This window comes from Cheilinus undulatus, linkage group 3 (genome assembly GCF_018320785.1).
Source record: "Cheilinus undulatus linkage group 3, ASM1832078v1, whole genome shotgun sequence".
NCBI lineage: Eukaryota > Metazoa > Chordata > Actinopteri > Labriformes > Labridae > Cheilinus > Cheilinus undulatus.
In genome coordinates, this window is record NC_054867.1 from 21,906,751 (window position 1) to 21,929,406 (window position 22,656).

The 22,656-nt window shown below is 40.3% G+C and overlaps 1 protein-coding gene across 3 annotated transcripts in view; it reads left to right on the plus strand.

Moving 5' to 3' along the window:
- Window positions 1–22,656, plus strand: part of LOC121506834 (nascent polypeptide-associated complex subunit alpha, muscle-specific form-like) — a 42,091-nt gene continuing 19,435 nt past the window's right edge. The window contains exon 1 of one of the 3 annotated variants that reach the window (XM_041782778.1): window positions 1–218. In XM_041782778.1, the coding sequence (XP_041638712.1) occupies window positions 206–218 (13 nt within the window). In that variant the 5' untranslated portion in view covers window positions 1–205. Of the gene's footprint in view, window positions 219–21,615; window positions 21,665–21,862; window positions 21,936–22,656 lie in introns of those variants that run through there. The other 2 variants (XM_041782780.1, XM_041782779.1) reach the window with 2 other exon arrangements.

Consider the following 22,656-nt stretch of genomic DNA (forward strand, 5'->3'; position numbering starts at 1 on the left):
AGTAGTAAGATATGTGTGTGTTTGTGAGTGCGGTTAAAGCTCGTCGAGCAGCAGGGGAACTTAGAAACTTCACTCCATTCAGCGAGGAGGAACTGAGACCGGAGATTTGACGTTTTAAGAGCTGACTCGGCTGCTCACAGTCCAGCTGTGATCGACGGAGGAGGACCGGTCCCGGTTCTCAGCATTGGATCGATTTCCGGCCAACATGGATGATTTAGGTAAGTTCAACCCGCCCTGGACGCAACATTTACACAGCACGCGCGTGTGTTCAGCTTTAGCCTAAACACTTCATGCTAGTGCCGAAGCTTTATTTAACCAAACGACCTGTTTTAAAGAAGGGTTTTCGACAACAGCTGAATGTTTAGGTGTGCAGTGTATACATGTCAAGGAAGGTTAAGTTATTCAGGTTCAGCTGAGCACAGCGCGACACAACATGCCCAGAAAGGCCCCTCGTGTTGGCATAAGGAGGCTCTGGCAGCGGGTGTAATGTGATAATTAGCCTCTCTGACCTGTGCATTAGCTTAGGTGTTTGGGGTAAAATCGTGTCATACAGGGCTCGGAGCCCTGGCTGGTGCATTCTCAGTGATTTGGGCGAGTTATTCATCTCACATCTATTATTTAGGCATGCCATGCTGCTACAGGGCTATTTAAACTTTTTGAATCCCACCAGCTACTCAGCACTAATATTTTTATTGGCATTCAATAAGACTAATATATTGAGCTTCTCCTGCAGATTGCTAGGTTTACATAACTGCCTGTTCTGCAGGTGGGATCAAAACAGCTGCCTTATCTGACATAAAAAAAAACAATATAGTGAGAGTGATTCCCTTGAATAGTTATAACCCCTGCAGCCGAAAGCCTCCTTACTACTTTCTGTCAGCTTGAATTTAGCCCTGAATGTGCTCAGATAAGCAATTGTAGTCCTTCTGTCTATAAAAATGTGCTTAACTCAGTGAGTTATGGCAGGGCAGGTTGTGTGGTGACAGGGAGGTTGTGTAAAGCTCAGCATAATGCTCACAGTCTTCAAAATATCCTTGTTCTCCAGATTCCTCCTGTGACAGTTTCTTTAGCTATTTTTTTAGTTGTTTAAAATTCTTGCAACAAGCCCCATCTTTCCTTTTTTTTTAGCCTGGGACTGCATGAAATGGATATAATAAGACAGCCATAAACCTTATGGGATCTTACACAAGTTTACTTCAATGGTGCAGAATAATTTATACAAGTAGCTATGCAGACCCCCTTCAGTGTTGTAGAAGTGTGCAGCCTAATTAAAAACAGAAGGAAGCCACTGGAGTAATGCAGCTTGCACATTGCCACCAGGATCAGAGGTTTTCATGCATTCATTTAAATGCATCGACGAAGCAGTTTGTGTTTACAAGCCTTTGAGTTTTACCCTGACAACTGTAAGGTTAAGTTTAGCAGGACATCCGTGAAATGCATCGAAGGAGTCAGGTTCATTGGCTGCTAAAAAAACACGCAAATGCATTCGTAAAGTCAAAGATGATAAATCTCCTGCAAAAGCTGTCCAGAGAAGTATTACCACCCTCTGTGAGCTGCAGGTGGACTTGCAATTACAGCTTTGTTGTATTGCATTGTTTCTCTCAGAGTTGGGTAAAGGTATTTTGTGCATTTTGTGATGCTTAAATAAAATCTGAATACAGTGGAAGATCTACATATATCTTTCTTTCCTTTTTACCAAAACCTTGTTCTGTGGTTGTTATCTCGGTGGTGAAAGTAAACAGCACCAAGAATATCGGTCATTCTATATCCAGTCAATATTTATGGATACCTTCTCAGCTTTCAAGGGTTAAAGGCTTTCCTTAAAGTAGCTGCTTAAAAAAAGAGTGTTACACAACCCTGTGTAATTACCATGTCACAGGGTAGTAAATTCTGTCATCGTTTTAGCAGAAACATGTACAAATGCGGGACACAAACCAGGAGAAATATGCCACCGTATGATGCAGTGCTCTCTCGACTTATGAGCTTGCAGCCACAGAGGGGAAAGTTTTGTCCTATCTCCCACAAAAATTAAAAGTCTAGAAGTTTAAAAGTGGTTTTTAATGCAGTTGCAGATCAGAGAGAGTGCCTATCAAAGTGCTGAGGGGAGAGCAGCGAGTTATCCACCTCAGACTTCAGAGAGGACAACAAAGCCTGGATGTATTTTTAGCAGAGGACTCCTTCATCTCAAGTGCGACCAGCAGCACCAAGACACCCTCCTCCAACCGTCAGATATATCTCTTTCCATTTCCCCAACTTTAATTCCTCATTTCTTACACTTCTCTACTCTTTGATTGCCCTCATAGCTGTGACATGAAAGCAGCAGTAGGTCAGCTTTCCCCCTAAAACCATCTCTCCTGTGATCCACTCTTACTTTCCTTTATCCTCGTTCCTCCGGCAGCAGGCGTGGGAGCAGAGCAGCGCCGCTCACAGCTGGGGCGTTGGGTGGATCAGATCCCACATGCAGGGATTGGGCCTCAGCCAAAATTTGTCCTCCTTAAACACTGCACTGCCCCACCCTCTCTCTCTTTCTCCCTCTCTCTCCCCACTCCTCACCATTCCTGTGGTAAACCACATAGGAAGCTGCAGGCTGGAATCTATCGACAGTTTAAAGCTGGCTGAGTTTGCTGAAGAGCAGATTAGGAAGATTTGAATCGAAGCGGATGTGATGCTCAATCGCAATTGCTTGATCTTCAGTCATGAAGTTTTTACTTTCAAAGTCAGTGCTGGAACTTCACAGGAAAACCATCTTTTTTTCTGCAAGACATGGGTTGTTTTCCTTTTGCAATCGTTGCAGTTCTGATATTGTGGCATGGACTGAGGCAAACTTTCATTGACCTCCCCTCCTCAGCTATCAGCGCTGCCAAGCGTTGCTCCGTGCCTCACTGCTCAGGGCCTGCACTAACAAGACATGAATGTCAAGTAGTCTCCTGAGTTAACTTCTTTCTACTGAGTTGCAGTACCTTTCAGTATTTTCTTTTCTCATGTTGGTACTAACTGCTGATTCCTGGTTTCTGATTTGTTTTATTGTCGCTCCAGTAGTGTGGTTTGGTGTGAAGTGATTCCCCAGAGTCCTGTCAGCACGGCTGCTGCAGCGTTGGAAATGTCAATCACAAAATGGGCGTGGGTGAAGTAGTTCTTAACTAACCCAGTAAATGAGATCTGATGCAGTCTAGATACTCAGCCCAGTCTAAATTTAGGTACGCTCATTGTTGGTACACCAGAAGAAACATCAGACAGCTTGCATGTGGACATTTGACATTTCCTTCACATGAAAAGAGACACCTCTTTGTAACGCTTCATCTGAATAAAAACCTTCTCTCTCTCATGCCGACTGACAGCGAAGCTTTATCAGGCAGTGTTATTCACAACAATGCTGAGCTTTTATCTTCATTTGAGTTTTAACTCAGTGATGTTTCACTGACTCTCCAGTGCCTTCAGTTTTATGAATAGTAAATGTTCATGCTTTAAAGGAACCCATTGGCAATTTAACAAGTCTTTATGTCTTTCTGCTTTAAGAAATCACAACTTTTGTCCTAGTGAAATCAGTAGCTGTCAAAATAACTCGTGATGTTGTTAATATGGGCACAAATGGTGGCTGTTTTTCCATGGAGCGTCCACAGTGCTGATCTGTAATTCAATCATTTGATAGTATCTTTGGAAATATAATCCACTGCAGCTTATTCAAGAAGATTGATACCTCTTTCATATTTGTATGCTAAATATATGCCTGCATCCAGTAGATGGTTAACTTAGAATGAAGACTAAAAAAAGGAAAATAGTTAGACTTGCTCTCCCCAGAGGCAGCAAAATACGTCTACCAGCGCACATAATAATCACATAGCTTTCTGATTCAACACAAGAAATAATCTGTACAAAAAAAGAAACGGCTATCAAGTGGACCCATATATTATTACTTGCACCAGATATGAAAATGTTTGTTAGGCTCAATGAAGCTCCTTCTCCTTGCCAAGCAATAGCTACTTGCAAGCAAGGCCACCCATAAGTGTGAATAGAGGAGGGAGCTTTCTTGGGCACAGCCAAATTGGTGGCCCATGGAGGTCAGGAAAATCATGGTGCATTGTAAAGTTTAACTTTAAAGTTAAAGTTGTGATAACTATATTTCATATTTAACCTGAATAATGACCACTCTTATTAAAGAAAAAAACTGGGATTTATTTATTTATGGTGTAGTTTTATATAGCCTTTTAAATAAATTTAATCCCCTTTTCTGAAAACAGAATTACCTTTACAGCATGGATGGACACATTGACTAAAACATTTGGGAAGTAATACCAAACTTCATAGCAAAGCCATTATCTACATGATTGTCACGGTGCCAGAGAATAAAGTAGAAGAACTGAAATAACTAAAGGGAAAAATACTGAATTAATTGGAAAAAGAAAAGAGAGAATTTGCAAAAATGAAGCTCAGCGTTAGTTCATGCAGGACACAGTAGACATACACCCAGCTGTGATCAGCTGACAGCAAGCTGGTCACAGCTCTTTCTGTTAACACAGCGGTCCACTCAAGTATGACGTACTTCTCACCAACCCCTGCTTGCATTAATTCTGACACATCAGGCTGCCGGTCAAAAGCTCGCCTTCGCCACCCCAGCCTCCTCCTTCATAGCATTAAGCTGGTTACACCCTCATATTGAGATTCATGCTACTATGTTTTAATTGTTTTTGAACTAGTTTTATGGTATTCAGTATGCATTGTCATGAATACATCCAGCCATATGGGGTTTCTAGCTGTGTGCTCCCTGGAAAGTCAAAGCATGCTAATTGGATAGCCCAGGGAGCATCTTTTGAGCAGTGCATTCTCCACCAGGTAAAACTGTATATCCACTTTGAAATAAAATGGTAAGATGTATGTTAAGAGTTCCTGGCTGAAATGGGTAAAACAAAATGATGGAAGCTGGCTGACAGAAAGTGGTTAGAGAGGCAAAAATGGGTTAGAAGTGGAATAAATGAGTTAATATGGGAAAAAAATGGGATAAAAGTTTTAAAAATGGATTAGGAAAGACAAAAAGGAGTTTATAACATGGTAAAAATGTGTTTAAAAAGGCAGAAAATGGGTTGAATGTTGAAAAAGTATGACAAAAATGTGTGGAAACAGTGATGAATAGGAGTTGAAAAGTAGCATGATTAAGTCATTTCAACATCATAATGCAACAACAGCTTGGTACATTTATCAGCTCCAAAAGTAACTGTTAGCCAGGACGCTAGCACCAACGCTACTGATCCAATACACATGCATTGATATCATCAATTAACCACAAGTGCAGAGGGCCCGTTCACTGAGGTTTTTCAGGGGCCCAGCTAAATCTGTTGGCAGGCTAAGCGAAGTAAAGCAGCTGCTAGCTCCAGGACATATTGAGTATCCAGCATGAGAGTAGTGTCATTGATTTGTTTGGAGCTATTTTGAGTTACCTTTACTTTGTGTTGATTTTGCAGCCCCTGTAGTCAAAACAGCACATCTTCTCACTCCACCGACCCTATCCTGTAACTGGATTAATGACGCTACACAATGTCACAAAATAGCAAAAGTATTCTAACCTTAAAAACTAAATCTTCATGCTGCTTTTTGTAACTTAAAAAAAAAAATCTTCATTCACAGTAAATCACTTTGTTGGACCTTGGCTTCATCTGCAGTAATGACAAGCAAAGTAAAAATGGGTCACAATGAGGCATTTGTTTCAGTTTCAGTCTCTTTCTTAAGAAATTTAAAATCCATCCAGTAGGTTAAATTATTCTTTTGATGGGTGTGTCACCCAGGAGATGTACACAGGATTCATAATTATGATTAAAACTGAAGCTGTGTAAATATTGCAACTGTCAGTCAAGGATTGCCTGACAAAGTCACTACTGACTGCATGGAGGGATGTGAAGGATTCAGCATGTTTTAAGCTTGACCCACATCATACACATCAGAGTCAGGAGATTTTAGTCTCTGCTGCTGTAGTTGGTTTAGGGTTGTTTCTTATAACTTCCCCAGATTTATGGAAATATAACACTGGAATGCTATTTTGAGTGTAAAATCTGTCCGGATTTAGAAGTTCCTATTACTGAAACCCCCCTCGGTTAACTTCCTCTTCACTTGAACTCCAAGCCTTGCACTTTGTCATTGCAAATTAAATCTTCAGTAACCCTCGACTTAATGCAGCAAAGAGCAAGCCTGCTCTACATGATAAGTCTCTGTGTGTGACACATGCATATAAATCACTCACACACACACACACACACAATCAATGTAGCATCTTAAAGCTTGAGAGGATCCCGTGTATCTCCTCCAGCGTTAGTCCATCTGTTTGACTTTAAAATGAAAATGCTTGAGGCTTTTGAAACATATGGTTCATCCCCACACACACAAAAACACACGCATACAGAAACACCAAGCACCCACACAAGCTTCTGATCACAGTCTGCTGGTGTGGACAGACAGCTCTGAAGGGGAAGCTGACTAAGCAGCGACAGATCCACACTCAGCCAACCGTCATGTCATCTCTCATGGGCCCAGTGCAGCATAACAACAGCCTGAAGGGCTGATATCTGAACAGCTACTGTAGGTTTTTTGGAACTGGTGTTTAAGTGGAAAAAAGCCTTAAAGCTGAAAAACATATTTAGGTTTATAGGAGTTCATGCTAAAAGTGGCTGTGGTTAGATTTTGTGTAGTTTAAATGAAAGACTGGGATGTCTTACAGTATAGTAAGTAGGGTTGTGATACAGAATGCTGAAGTTAGCTATGATAATAGTAAAATCAAAACATATCAATACCCTTTTGAGTACATGGGCAACAAAAAGAAGTGGAACCCAAGAGGTGTTTTCCCTACTGCTCATTAGAAGTGGTGGGGTTGCAGGGGTCGTGGGCCACTGCCCCAACAGACAAATCTAGCAGCTACTAAAACTAAAACTCTGTAGATGTACTTCCTTTATTCTTCTGTGCCCACTGCCTTCACACTACCCCACCCCTCCTTTCCTGTTTCACCAGTAAGAGATACTGTGAGAAAGAATTAACAGACAACTGACGATAAGCATTAAAAACCAGATTCTTTGTTGACTAAAGAAAATCCTTGGTCTTTGACAACACTTCACTGTTATGCCTGTAGAAACAGCATCCCAGAGGTGGTGGGGTTGTCTCTTTTCCCTCACATGGTGGCAGGGCTAATAGTTAGAGGGGGAGGACTTAACACAGAAAACATGTATGGCATATATTTGAGCCCGTGAGTATGGCTGGTGACACACTACAGGATTTGAAGCCCGATTCTAGGCCTGGTTAGCCTCCCCAGATGAGGCTCGTCACAAATGATTATTTGTCTGAATAATCTTATGTGTGTGGTGTCAAGATGAGGATTTTACTGCCCACAATTGCCACAACAACCAATGAGAGCAAGCAGACAGGGTAGCGTCACCAGCAGGGTGTTGCGTGGGCATACTTTCTCACAAACATAAGCACAACTTCACCTTCCTGCCAGCCAGGCTTTCATTTGTATTCTTTTCCTTGTTTTATGTTTTTGCTGCAACTGTAACTCATGCCAAGATAGCCAAGATAGGAACAAGCCGAGGGCACTGACAGACATCTATGTTTGTTTTTCGACTGAAGTCGTGATCACGCAGGGTTGTTGGCAGGTCAGCAGGTGTGTGGTCTCACAGTCTGGCTTAGCCATCTAGTGCAGTGGTTCTCAACTGGACTGGGCTCAGGACTCACCAGCCTGTCTTAGAGCAGATTGCGACCCAAGTTTCGCATGTTTAGCTAATTGAATATGTTGCAGTTTGGAGCATGATTGGACCAAAACATCTGATATAAAAAAGAAAAGGGACAAAACAAATGAATTTTATACCCTCTCTCCCAATCATTATGTGTCCATTTTTGCCAGCTTTCCAGAAAACTTGTGAAATTACTTCATTATCATGGGAAAACAAGAAGATGTTGAAAAAATAAATTAGTTGAAATATCAATCAAACTATTAAAATTTACCCAATTTCACAGTTAAACAGGGTAAAATAAAAGTTAAGTTAACGATGTATGTCCAATAAGGACTTCAGGACTTTTGCCGCCATTTTTTTTTCCAGACATCTAGTTGCGACCCACTGAAAACTACTCTGTGACCCACTTTTGGGGCCCCACTCACCAGTTTTGAACCACCAATCTAGTGTGTGTGCTCAGAGGATTGTAAGATGAAAATCGTTGAATTTTTCAGGTCTGTGCTCTCTAACATTTTTTAAACATGTAAGATTTGAGACTTGAGATTTGAGATTTGGACTTATTAAGCGAGTCAGTCTTATTAATGTGTGATGTCATTATCAGCTCCGACATTCTACTTCCAAGGTAAATGGAATGCAGGAGAAGTCCTGAATGATGATTCGGCGTAACATTTGGGGATTTTATAGAAAATCTTTAAGCATTTATGATTTTTTCATGGCACCAATTTTGAACCAGTACACCCAAGAAGTCTTCTGAGAGGTATCAAGGACAATTGGAGCAATGGGGTGGTGTGCAAATTGGCACAGACAGACACTCTACCAGTTATAGTTAAGATCGACGGATGTAACAAGCTGAAAGACGGTTATATATGATGCATTCAAGTAACCACAGTAAGTTAGATGACTATATCCTATATCTTATGACGTGTTCAAATGCCACATCCCAAAAAGGTGAATTTTGACTAGAAACTTTAATAAATACAGTCGTGAATTAGAGGAATGTGTTTGTATTTGAAGGATATAAAATAGATTTAACAGACTAAATACTTTTTTAACTCAAGCACTGCCCAGTTTAGACCACTTTTGTTGTAAATATTTGTCATCATTTTGTTTTTCAACCAAATGATAGAAAACTATAGATAGCAGTGTTGATAAGGACTAGGGTCAATATGGAGTAGCAACAAAGGTATCAATATCAATAAAAATTGGTGATCTCCATCCGTCCTCGCATCAACAATCAGCCCTTTCAATTTTGCAGCTCCTCATCCAGTATGACACATGTTTCAGAACAGGAAGTGCCCGATGTGACCTCTCTCTCAGACTTGAACAGAATAGCCTCTTGTAGGTTGCAGACATCATGTTAGTCATCATCACTTGTGGACATGCCTCATCCTGCTCTATTTTTGATCAGTTCTGGAACAAGACCAGAGGGAAAGAATTTGTTGTCGGTCTTCTTTAAACCTGAGTTTGTTTCATGTTTTGGCTGTTTTCCTGTTTCTTTACAGGCAACAAAAACAGCTCATTAGTTTGATGTTGCATGCTGTTGACAGAGAAATGGAGCAAAATAAGAAGGAAACGTGGCTCAGGTAAAAAATATCTGTGTTTTCTGTTAATACTGAGTGTGGATATATGTAAAGCTGTTATAACCCTGCCCTGAAGAATTTGGTACCCCTGCTGACATTGAGATATTTTCATCCTGACACTGAGAGTGACTGACAGCTAAGCTGATGCGATCCTGTGATGCAGACTCCTGTAGGAAAACAGCTGCTTTAACAGTTTGTAAAGAATAAACAATGCCACAGGAGTTGTCATATTTTATTGGTGACATAAACAGGACTGAAGCACAGAACAAAATAAGTTGAAATTATCTTTTTGCACAATTAAAGTGTGGTATTACTTTTCAAACACCTGCTGGGTTTTGCACGCTTGCCTCTCATTAACTTCTAAATGTCATTTATCTCAGAGGCTGTGCAGTCAGCCTACATGCAGGCTGAGATAACACATTGTTGCTTTATTAGGAAATGAGCCCAGCAGGTTTCCCCTGGCCTTGGTGCAGGTTTAAATAGTCTGAAAACACGGCTGGTACTGCCCTATTTGGGCTATAAAGCCACCACAATGAAGGCCTTTGATGAATTGTGAGGTTGGAGGGGGTGGAGATTCAGTGTGTGTGTGTGCTTGTGAGCAATAGTGAGCTTTAAATGTGGGCTTTAGATTGCGTGTTCTTTAGGTAGATTTACAATCAGCATCTGGTTTTTAAAGAGGATCATTCAGGACGTCTGATCTAGACCCCACTTGTCTTAATGACAGTGTAAGAGATGCTAAGGTCAGGTTTATAGGGGTACAAGCTTAGCAAGAGCTTTGACCACACAAACAAGTTGTGGCACCCTCAGCGAGTCGACTGTTCAGTGAAATGATTTGGCCTGCTTTGTAGACTTCACAGAGCCTCTTCTCCATCCTCTTCCTTCTGTCCTCGTCCTGCTGGAGGAGGACAAAGAGCGGCTTGTTTCTGGTGCTGTGACCTACTTCATCCCAGAAAAGACAGAACTGGACAGAACTGATCAGGGGGAGAAGCAAAGGTCGTCCGCTGGCAAATCCACCCTCCCATACATTAAATATTCCGCATCATTTTAAACTAAACTAAGTTTCTCTGAGGAGTTCTGGTGACTTTTTCTAGTTCAAGTAGAATTATCAACAAGCCGTGTACACCCTGTTACATAAGAAATAGATATAGACCAGGAGATGTGCTGAAAATGGGGACAAAATGTCTGAAGAAAGATTGTAAAAATGAACATTTTACTTTTATAACAGAGCGATAGCTGACAAATACATGCATATTTGAATATTTTTCAAATGCAAAAAATGACAAACCATATATGATGAATATATAATGTGCACTAAAATGCAAGATATGATTGTCTGCTGAAACCAAGGCACATTTCACAAAAAAAAATCCAAAGAAGCCAGTGTTAACACTGCCTTTAAGAAATGCGCCCCCAGTAATTTAGTGCCTTCACCGCTGCAGCATGCACACAGATGCTCAAAATAACCACAGGAGTACCGAATGAACCACAGGAAAGCTTTTGCGCCCACAAACTACCTCTATGTTCCTCTGTACGCCTGCCTCTTTTGGGAATAGGGGAGGTGGGTGGAAGACATCAAGACGAGGGTGTTTTATCTTTCAGTTTTATTTTGGGCACAGATACACATAAGTTACATTTTCCCATCAGTTCCTCGAGTCTAGCAGAGGTTGATACATTATTTAAACATACAAAAATCCTTTAATTAATGGACTTGCTCAGATATAACAGTTCAGCTCAGTCAAATTTATTGTCCCCCCAGGATGATTGGTTTGAAAAATTTGCACACATCAATAAAACTGTTAATATGTGAGGAAAGGGCATATTTAATAATGCATGTGTCTTAGTGTGATAATGATACAGAAATCTGTTGTTCCATCATAAGAGGGTTTTTTTCACTCCAGCTGCAAATTTAACAACAATGATATTGGATTATTCTTTATGCTTGACATTATTTCTTTATCTTGTGGGGGCAAACATGATATTAGAATAATGAAAAAAGACTTGAATGTCACATTATCCAGTTTAATGCATCACTGCCTCATCTTTTAACTGTGTTGATGGTGCAGGAGGCCTAACAGCAAGAGAACATGTGCAGAATAAGTCAGATTTTTATAAAAAATAAAAGTGATAATGCCATCTATTGATCCAAGAGCCATTAAGGTATTGCTCTTAAGTTGTACAAGTCACATGAATATTTTTTTGGCAAGAAGTGTTTGTGGAACTGAGTCATTCATTACTTATAAGCCAATATCTGATGTAAGGTGTGTTAGTGTTTATTGATCACATATAAAAACTCAGAGGTAGATAATAAACCTTCCCTTTGATGCTTTGTTGGTTTTTGACACATTTTGCAGTTACTTCCTGGATAGAAGTCAGTGATGGTGTTACTTTTCTATAAATGAACAGACGAGGTGTGAAGAATGTGGCTATTATTTCCCATCTTTGATGTTAGATCTGTACAGAGGCTGCACACAAAACAATAAGCTCAATTCATCAAGTGCTAAGTAGTTTTTTCAATAACTATAAAAAATGAATTAATACAAATTTTAAATCAGCTTAGGTACTGGTCAGTATCCAAGTGGTTTTTCTGCAACAAAAACCCAGTTAACAGATGGATACTAGCTACTTCACTCCGAGTCTATGCTGTGCTTTTATTTTGAAAGATATGTCTCAGTTTCTTTGTTCCATTACATCTTTTCTGCTGTCTTAAGACTGCCCTATTCTTCATTAACATTTGGTTATGACTGGAAAAGTTAAGAAATTTAGGTCGCGATTTGCAGGGTGGAAAATAACTAAATACGTTTACTGAAAAAACTGTAATTGAGTTGATTTTAGTGTACATGTTCTTGTTGATTACTTTTTAAAGGTGCAGTGTGTAAAACTGAATATCAACATCTAGAAGTGGGTTCTAGATTACATTTCTCAGCTGGAAACTGTGGCAACCAGTTCAATTTAATGTGTCTCTGTAATGTGAATACAATACAATACAATACAATAACTTTATTTATCCTTTTTTCCTTTTTTCCTCTATGTTACCATGGAAACATGTAAAAATCCAAGATGGCGGCATCCATGGTGGGGACCCTCCCTATGTATGAATTAAAGGTTTATTCTGAGTTGTTTTTTTCAAAATAGCTATTTTTGAATTTAGATGACTAAACTTATTTAGATAAACTGCCTTAGAAATGTTATGCTTTATTTTACCAAGTTTGTTCAGCTAAATCTTACTAGGCTAAATATTACACACTGCACCTTTAAAATCAGTAGTTTTACTTATTTTGGGGGATGTATTCTACTTCACTGTGTTTCAAAAATCATGAGGCACAGAGTAAAACAAAAACACTAAAAGCCAAAATGAAGAGGTTATAGCTTTCTGCTATCAGTGAGAAAATGGCCAGTTGGTTAAGTCACGCCTCATAATAAACAACCTGGTTGGAGAATTATATTCTCTTGTTGTTGTTGCATATTAATGAAAGATAATATTTCACTATAAAAGCCTCTGGGGCATCACACATAGCTACTCAGTGCTCAGAGCAAACTTTAAATGATCTACTTTTAACTTTTACTTGGGTATATTTATAGACCAATACTTTAACTTTTACCTTAATGAATTTTAACAAAAGTGAATATACATTTACTTGAGACCAGTTGAAAAAGTTCCTCTTTAAAAGCATGTTTATGACAAAATGAATTAGAAAAGTAGCAAAAGAATTACAAATAGTCTCTTAGCTTGAGGCTAATTCTTCTCTATCTCTTCTTATACTGGCAAAAAAAACCGAAGTATTTTTAATTGCAAAAGTAAGTGAGGTCTGATTGCAGGTCATCGCTGGAGATGTATTGTTTAATGCATGTATTGTATTGTCTGGGATCAGACTGAGGTATCTTTACTCATTAAATGGCTTCAGAACAGGACAGAGCTATGCCCCTGCAATATGAAGTTGATGTTTTTTTTATTGCACTATGTCACATTAGCTAGAATTTGCATCTGCTTCCTCTGTGTGCTTTTTGACTTGAATTACACACTCTGCAGTGTTGTTTGTTGTTTTTTTTTAAATTGTCATGTCAAAGCAGAGTAGGCTGGCATTGACCTGTGAAACTTAATGATACACTATATCGCCAAAAGTATTTACTCACCCATCCAAATAATTGAACTCAGTTCCAATCACTTCCTTGGCCACAGGTGTATAAAATCAAGCACCTAGGCATGCAGACTGTTTCTACAAACATTTGTGAAAGAATGGGTCACTCCCAGGAGCTCAGTGAATTCCAGCGTGGTACTGTGATAGGATGCCACCTGTGCAACAAGTCCAGTTGTGAAATTTCCTCACTCCTAAATATTCCACAGTCAACTGTCAGTGGTATTGTAACAAAGTGGAAGCGATTGGGAAAGACAGCAACTCAGCGTGGTAGGCCATGTAAAATGGCAGAGCGGGGTCAACGGATGCTGAGGCGCATAGTGCACAGAGGTCGGCAATTTTCTGCAGAGTCAGTCGCTACAGACCTCCAAACTTTATGTGGCCTTCAGATTAGCTCAAGAAGAGTGCGTAGAGAGCTTCATGGAAATGGTTTCCATGTGTTAGCATCTGCATCCAAGCCATACATCACCAAGTGCAATGCAAAGCGTCGGATGCAGTGGTGTAAAGCACGCCGCCGCTGGACTCCAGAGCAGTGGAGACGCGTTCTCTGGAGTGACGAATCACGCTTCTCCATCTGGCAATCTAATGGAGGAGTCTAGGTTTGGCGGTTGCCAGGAGAACGGTACTTGTCTGACTGCATTGTGCCAAGTGTAAAGTTTGGTGGAGTGGATATTATGGTGTGGGGTTATTTTTCAGGAGCTGGGCTTGGCCCCTTAGTTCCAGTGAAAGGAACTCTGAATGCTTCAGCATACCAAGAGATGTTGGACAATTCCATGCTCCCAATTTTGTTCCCATATTAAATCCTATGGATTAAGAATGGGAAGTCACTCAAGTTCATATGCGAGTCAAGGCGGGTGAGTGAATACTTTTGGCAATATAGTGTATGTACAGATTTGCAATGCCATTGTCTGTTCTTGGGGAATCCCTGTCTGTTTTTCCGAGACATGCTGATTTAGCCACTTTGCACTGTAAAGACTTTTCCCTGGGTCTGGTCTGAGGTTTTAGATTGCACTTGTGTGAACAGAATTACAGATTGTATTGAATGGAGCACAAGCTGCTGTGTAAGCATTTGTACTCATGTCTTAATTGCGAGTGTGGGCTGTTGTGCATTTTCATTCAAAAGCTTTTGTAGCAGCAGCACTTCATTGATCTTATGAGGAAGCTACAAGCAGAGCCTGGTCTCTGAGACCTGCATAAGACGTTACTGTTTAGATGTATTGTAATAAACGGTAAAGGCTGGTTGGGTGGTCTGTGATGTTTCTCTGACCAGCATGCTCATCCATCACCTCCTGTATGTGTCTGCTCCCACAGGCCGGGGTCGGGCGTGAAGGTATTTATAGCGGACCTAGATGCCTCAGTGTGTCCCTGGTATGTGTAGGCAGCGAGGCTGAGAGGCACCTGTGTATGCGCAGTGTCGTTGCACCTGTGTGCATGTTTGTGTGTGTTTCTAGTCTGATTAAATTTTGTATGCCTGCTGAAGTGCACCAAATGAGCAAAGGCACAAGCCGTCTGCTCTGTAACAGGAGCCTGGAGGGGAGTAAAGAATAAGTGCATGTGAGCCCGACTTGTCCTGATTTTTTTAGAGCGAGGGATTCATCTTTTCTGTGACGGTCCGTCAGCTCGCTTCACTTTGAAGGACCATCTCCAACAACTGAACATGAAAGGCTGTCACTTCGTGCCGACAAACATACAAGGAGCTGAAGGCTTCTCCTTGCTATGGAGATTGTTTTAACATGCTCACTTTTAAATCTCTTTTATCTCAAACTGATTTTATTCAAACTGTCTTTGTTTTAGAGCTGACATCTTGACTTTTTAATCTGTCCCATCTTGCCTGTAGTTTCTCCATTTCTGTCTTATCACACAATCTAGTGTTCACCTCGCATTTCTCTCCGTCTCTCTCATATTTGGGAGACGAGCTGTGGCATGTTAGGAATTCATATCAGCCTGCGTGCACCTTGAAACACATCAGATACAGAGGGGAGAAATTGCAGCAGCGAGGGTAGGGAGATGCAGAAAGGAGGTCAGGAAACCCAGGTGAAGTTGCTGCACAGACAGATTCTTAAAGCAGATATTCTCTTCACTTTGGTGTCAGCCCATATCTCAGTAAATGTCTCAACATTTACAAACCTCCCGAAGATAAAGCCCGCTCTGTATACCAGCCCTTTTATAAGAAGAAAAGCCAGGGGTGTGCTTGTCTCGCACTCACAACTCGACACCCCCCCCTGCAGGTTGTTTAAAGCTTTATTTTGTTGCAGTTCTTTAGATCTACTCCCTTAAATGATCTGCAAGCAGCAGGGCCAAATAAACAAGAGGTGTGTTGAGTTGTAGACAGCATTGATTTACTCTGTGTGGCAGTCAGCACTGATAGGGGCTTGAGCAGGCAGGATGTTGACATGCAGAATTTAAACCATCAAAGCTAATAGACAAATCAAGTTATCTTTCTGTCAGTGTCTTTATGCTGGTTTGACTAGACTCATAAAAGAGCTGATCTAATGTTCATCCTTCAATTTGTTATTTACATACTTTGAATGACTCTTCAAATGTCTTCCTTCCCATCCCCTCATTTTCCTCCCTCCATATCTATATTTTCAACCCTTCCTTGGCCACCCCAATCTTTAACGCTCCTCTTTTTTTAATCTTTTGCTTGGTTTCCCTCTCTCTTTCCAGTAACGAGCCCCATGCTGAGCGGCGTTTGTGTAATTAAAATGCACACCATTCATCTGGGAGGAAGGGAGTCTCCTTAATCTGCATCAACCCACATTCAAGGCTCGGAGGATTTGCCTGCTGCACACACACACAGACACACACTTTCTTAGTTGCACCCGCTATCTCTCTCGCCACTCCCTCTCTCGCCATTCCTCATTGTTTGAGCCCAGCTGTGCCCTGCCATGTCATATTGAGTGTCGTGGACATGAAAGCTAACAGAGTGCTGGTGTTTTGCTTGTCTCTGTAAAGGAAGAGAGCAGACTGCTTTTTAAATGTGGATTTAGCCTGTTTTAGATAGGCAGGAGTGGATTTGTCACCCTCTCATAAACACTGCATCTCAGGAAACTGGGTCTCTCAAGGTTTTGCCTGGCTTTATTCTTGTAACACATCAAAGAGTAGTTTTCAGGGAAGCCTCTTACCTGTATTTCCTCAAATATGCTCTAGAAAACATATCTAAAGAATCTTCTCTCTCTGTGAAAGGGATAGAGATGATTTAAGAGGCTCGTTTAGAAGATTGAGCTTCTCCATGTCTCTTATGAGTTCCTCTTTTTACTGTAGTTCCATTTTTGGTCACTGGGGAACGTGTCTGTGCTGTGCACCACGGTGTCACGGTATGTTCTCTTGGCAGAGGAGGGCTGACACACCTCTGTATGTTTGTGTAGTTTGTGGATAGGCCAGAGCATGTCTAACACAAAGTATTCAGTGAACAAAAGCAACCCTGATGCTTCTTGTTTCTATGTGAAATGTTTAGCTTGTATCATTTAATTATTGCTCTGTAATCCGGCTACTTTGTTGAAGATAAATGAGCTGCTGATTTTTTAATTAGAGACCTTTTAGACATAAAAGCTGGTAGACAAATCTCATATTTGCTGCTGCCTAACATGATATGTATTTTATGTAGCCTGGAGATTGTATTTTAGCAGAATTCTGTTTAGTAACAGCAGATTCTTTATGAGCAGGGTTAAAGCCAGAACAGCTCCAGAGCTAAGTTGATTAACATCTCTTGTAGGCCTGGGCGATATGGCCTAAAAATCATATCACGGTATTTTTCTTGCCTTTGACGGTAACGGTATTATATCGCAGTATTACAAAATTAAAAAGAGATAATGCTTTTCAATCCAAAGTCAGGTGTTATTAACTCCTTTCTACCCTTAACACAAGCCTTTGATGGCATACTCAATTTATGTCTAAGCATAGGAACACAAATGTTTTTTTTTTAGTCTTTCTAGGTTTACTTCTGTCTAAGTGCACTCAAGTTTCACATTTTATCTCTATCCTGATGAAGTGTGTTAAGCTGCTAATGATTTGAACAAGTTTCCTGGTGAAGGCGTTCCCAATAAAAGCACTTCAGAAAAGTAACAGCCTTTATTTTGAAGAGTTTGACAGAAGTAACTGTGATAAGCATTGCGTTAGCTTAGCTTTTTGGAGAGTTCTTGCAGCTAGTTCACAGCAGCTTTTCTAAACTCATTTAGCATCGCAGTCTAGATCTTTGACTCACTGTGGACTTTGAAAAGAAAATCACAAGTTAAAATAGACCTTTAAATGGTTGTTTAAACTGTTCGGCAGTGCTGGGGTCTCCACAAACTGAGACCAGCCAAAGCAGAACTTTGCTTGTGTTAAAGCCCCAGACAGGCGGACAGAGACGGCACACTGACTTTGTTGTGATACAGCCGGCAAACTTTGAGAGGAAGGAACACGTTTTTGCCGACTAACGATGCTTAGTTTCATAGGCAAGAGCAAGTGACATTCGGTTAGTTACCTGGGTACACGTAATACTAGAGCTGAATGTGCTATTGACTGGACAGCCTGAGCTGTCCGTCATAAATCATTCACTCCACCAGCTGTGGGAGCAGATATGCCATGTGTGTGCATCACAGCACAACATAGGCATTTAAACCGGCGATGACAGTGTTGCAGAAATCCATTCTGTGGCAAAAATTTTACCGGTGACGATATTAATACTGGAATATCGCCCACCTCTAATCTCTTGTGTAAACCATCTGGACTAACATCTGTTGACTGAGGTCTCCAACAGCTGCAGGAGAACTTTTCTGACATCAGCAGCAGAAATGGGCTGAGGCCTTGCTATTTAATTCTGCATTTCACAAGAATATTTGATGAGAAGCCAGTTATTTCGTGGCCTTTTTTTAGCCTCATCCTATATAACTGTTGGGGCTTATTTACAGTGCCTATAAAAGGGTTCATCCACTTGGATGTTTAACACTTGTATTGATTTAATAAATCGATCATGGTCTTTATGATTTGGCTTTTCTGACAAAAAAGGGAAAACTGATTGCTACGAAGCAATGCCAATTAAATAAAAGTATGTAAGGTAAAATAGGTGACAGCATAAATATTCACCCCCTTCCATTTAGTATTTAGTAGATGCACCTTTGGCTGCAATCACAGCACTGAGTCTGTGTGGATAGGTCTCAATCAAGCTTGCACATCTGGATACTGCAACTTTACTCCATTCTTCTTTGCAAACTGCTCAAGCTCTGTCAGGTTGCACAGGAATCAGGCAAGTACAGCTCCAAACTCTCTATTGAACTGAGGTCTGGGCTTTGTCTCGGCTACTCCAGAACATTCACCTTGCTATCTTTAAACCATTTTTGTGTAGCTTTTGCTGTACGCTTCGGGTCATTGTCTTGCTGGAAAATAAACTTTTTTCCCGAGCTGTAGCTTTCATGCAAACTGCCTAAGATTGTCCATCTGGATATTCCTATGTTCTGCTGCATTCATTTTACCCTCTACCTTTACCAGATCAGCTGCCAAGAAGCATACCCCATGATGTTGCCACCACTGTGCTTCACAGTGGGGATGGTGAGTTTGTGGTGGTGTGTGGTGTTTGAGGTCCACCAAACATAGCATTGTCTGATGGCCAAAAGGCACCGTTTTGGACTCATCAGACCAAAAAACTTTCCTCCACTTGACCACAGAGTCTTCCACATGCCTTTTGGTGAACTCTAGTCCAGATTTGTATGAGACTTTATTTAACAAAAAGTTTCAGCCCACTATCTTTAACAGTTGAACAAATCACTCTTTGTAAATCTGTTCCCAGGAAAGCTGGAAGCTGAAGTCCCGCCTCTTCTTCGCAGTGGATTTCATTGTACCGAATAAATCAGTGTTGTCGATTAGTTTAGTTAGCTGTTAATAGTCTTACAAAGATGAGGAATTTCACAATATTAGATTTTAATCTTGATATGATTCATGAAAAAATCTAATCATATCTATCTGTTTGAAATTATGGAAATAAAAATCCCAATATTATGTCATTTCTTGTTTTAAATTCTCAAAAAACTGCATGTTAACATCTGCACACTGTCTAAAATGACTGTGAACCAGAGTCAGCGTAAATGCACCAAAAACTTGAGTAACCGTTTGCTTGCAAGTTTTGGTGGATCCACTCTTACGTTCATGTAGTTTTTGAAAGCTTACGAAAACTATTATAAAGCGGCTTTAATATTTAATTTGTAGGGCAGCCTTTTACCTAAAAAAGTAAGACTGTCTCTTGTTTTTCTTTGCTTCCTGGTCTGAATCGATGTGACAAATGTAGCAGCATCGTGAGAAATGTTGTAAAGAAGAAGTTTGAACGTCTTGGTTTATAAAGGAGGGAAACCTCTCAGCAAAGGTTCTCAAACACACAGACTTCCCGTTATAGAGGAGCAGGAGTGTAGCCATGAGACTGCCTCTCTGAGAACACCTGTCTGTATGAAACATCTGTGAATACTTTATAGGAGCATTAAAGATTGACATCATCTTTACTCCTCTGGGTTTGTTTCCTGCACAGCCCAGCTCAGAGCTGGCTTCTGTGGTGTACACAGCAGGCTGTGCTGTATCCATAATGAAGCTCAGAGGAATGTGCTGGGTTTCTGTGTCCAGAACGGCGTCTCCGCTGTGAAACCCTGTCAACTGGCATGTCAGCTATGCTAATAGTGCTAATGTAGAGTCGGGCCAAGTGGGTCTGGTATTGATCTGACTCTGGTTCTGCTGTGTCTCCTCTGAGTCTGGGCAACATAACAGTCCAACACTCCTCTGTGCTGATGATACTATGGTATGCAGTTATGAGCTTTCATTGTAGCTTAATTTTAGCTGGTAGAACGCTAAGTGAATCATCTATCTTGTAGTTCTTTTAGCTATAAGATGGTGTCCCACAAGGGTCATTTTTGGGTCCTTCTCTGTTCATTATTTATATGAATTATTTACACATGAAAGGTATTTAGGCAAAGTTTTATCTTTATGCTGATGACACTATTATGTCTACTTTTTTGTCCTTCTTAGCTGTAAGCAGAGTTTAATGTTATATGGAGAAATCTTGTACATTAAGACTTTGCTAAATCCTAGCAGGTTAAAAATGTGTTTCTCCAGGTCCAAGAGGACTGTTATAGGTGCCTATCAGATTTTTACTTTGAAAATCTGGTGACTGAATGAGTCTTAACTTATGAATAGCATGAATTTTTCCTACAATTAAATGTGTCGCCATCCATCATATCAAGTCTCAAACAAATAAAGCCTAGGGGTGAAATGCATTTGGTAAAAGTGCTTTAGTGTTAAGGCTGGTCTGAGTGACCGTCGGCTTTAACTAGAGTTTTTTTATGAGCTTGGAAAATTATAAACCAAGGTTAAGGGTCATTTGACCAATGGATGCATATTTTACTGCTTAGTGATGCTGTTTCATAGTATTTTAATTTCTTGCCTTTTGTTTTGTCTTTGTGTGAAACTTTGTTACTGCTGTCTTGACCAGGACTTCTCTGTGAAAGAGATTTAAAATCTCTGTTAATGTTCCTCAGTATAAAGGTTATATAGTAAATCAAAAATGATGTATTAAAGCAAGTTAATTTTAGCTAGTAGAATGCAAAGTGGATCATCTATCTTCTGGTTTGTCTATGATGGTCATTTTCTTTTCATTATTAATATGAACTATACATCCCAAAAAATAATGAGGCAAAGTTTAATTTTTATGCCATGTCAAAGACTTGGTGTGCTTTGTTTCTTTACCTGCAACAGAGAGATTTCTTAAGAGAGTATGAATTATACCATTCTTGTTGTACTTTATTTTGTTGATTTTTCTCTTAATTAATAAGATGTTTTACTCTTTTTAAAGTCAGATATTAGTGGAAAAAAGTCAGAAATTATTTAGATTGCTTTTATGGAGGAGTGAAGAAACCAGAAAATATTCACTTTAAAGAAACAGGAAACAGAGAATTAGCTTTTTCTTTAAAGAAGGCTCATTTCAATTAATGTTATTGATAAAGTTTAATCAATCTGGAAAAGGGTGACGTTCCCAATCTTTAGTATCCATATATAAATGCATTAGAATGTGGTAAAAGTGAGCATGAGTCATGAGAAACCTAAGCAGAGTTTGTGCTGACGGTGTGAAGGAGGGGCTGATTGTACTTTTATATACCTTTGTGATACCACTCCCTCCACCGGGCCTGCCTCTGATGATAAGAGCTCTGCTTGCTCTCAACTTTCCTTTAACCTGTCGAAGCCAGACAGCTCGATCCTCAGAGACGGTTTTCTGTTGGAAGACATTTGCGTGAGTAGTATCTCTTACTTGAGCTTTCAGGCAGCCAGGTCGGAGAGCTGGCATTAATTTTAACCCCTCCTTCTCCTCTCTATCCTGACCCTCTCCTCTGCTTTCAGCTGAATCCCCCCTCGTCCTCCTCCTCCCCGGCTCTTACTCTCTTATGCTGATGGTAGAGTTAAGAAAGGCAGTTCCTGCCTGGCAGACAGTCTGTTTGGGTTGCCCTCTTCCTCCTCTGCTTCTTCTTTTTCCTCTGTGTTATCTCCTCTTCACTTCCCTTCATGTAATGTCTTATCTTTCTTTAAGGTATGTCCAATCTTTATGTGACTATAGTTGAAACTTTCTTGGCTGTTGGCTTTATGTTTTGGATGTCATTGTTTCTTTGGTGTACAATATTACAGTTATTTGTAGCAGTCTGAGTAATTTGGTTTTACTATAGTAAGGAACAAAAAGTGACTTTGCCATACATAATTTAGATTTTTCAGCAGTTTTCTGTTGATGAATTTTACTTGGAAAACACCGCTGTCATTAATAGATTGAAGTTTGTTGGTATGAAAAAAGAGATGTGTGTCATTGTGTATAAATGTATAAGTCTGTTCATGTTAACATTTTGTGTCAGACTCTTTTAGGTTTTTTTGTATGACTTGTGAAGTTCGCCAAGAGAAACTAAACCCTGCTGTGGTGTGTGAGCGTGCTAAAATAAGCCCAAGTATTCAGTAATACAGTCTGAGCTCTTCTTTAAATCCCTCATAATGTTATGTGTCCTTCTACCTACTGGTTAGGACCGCTAAATTGGTAGTTGTTTTCTTCCTCTCAAAATACTAAATGACCCCTTCATGAAGGGATGGTAGCTGTCAGAAGGTAAATATAAGCAGGTATGACCCGGTGGTGTCAGACACTACTGTGACTCTTGAATTTAAGACATGTCAGTACTCCAGGCAGACCAGGGTCAATGAGTAACTGAAGGAGCGGCTATGACGGTCTGTGTGATTCAACTTTTACAG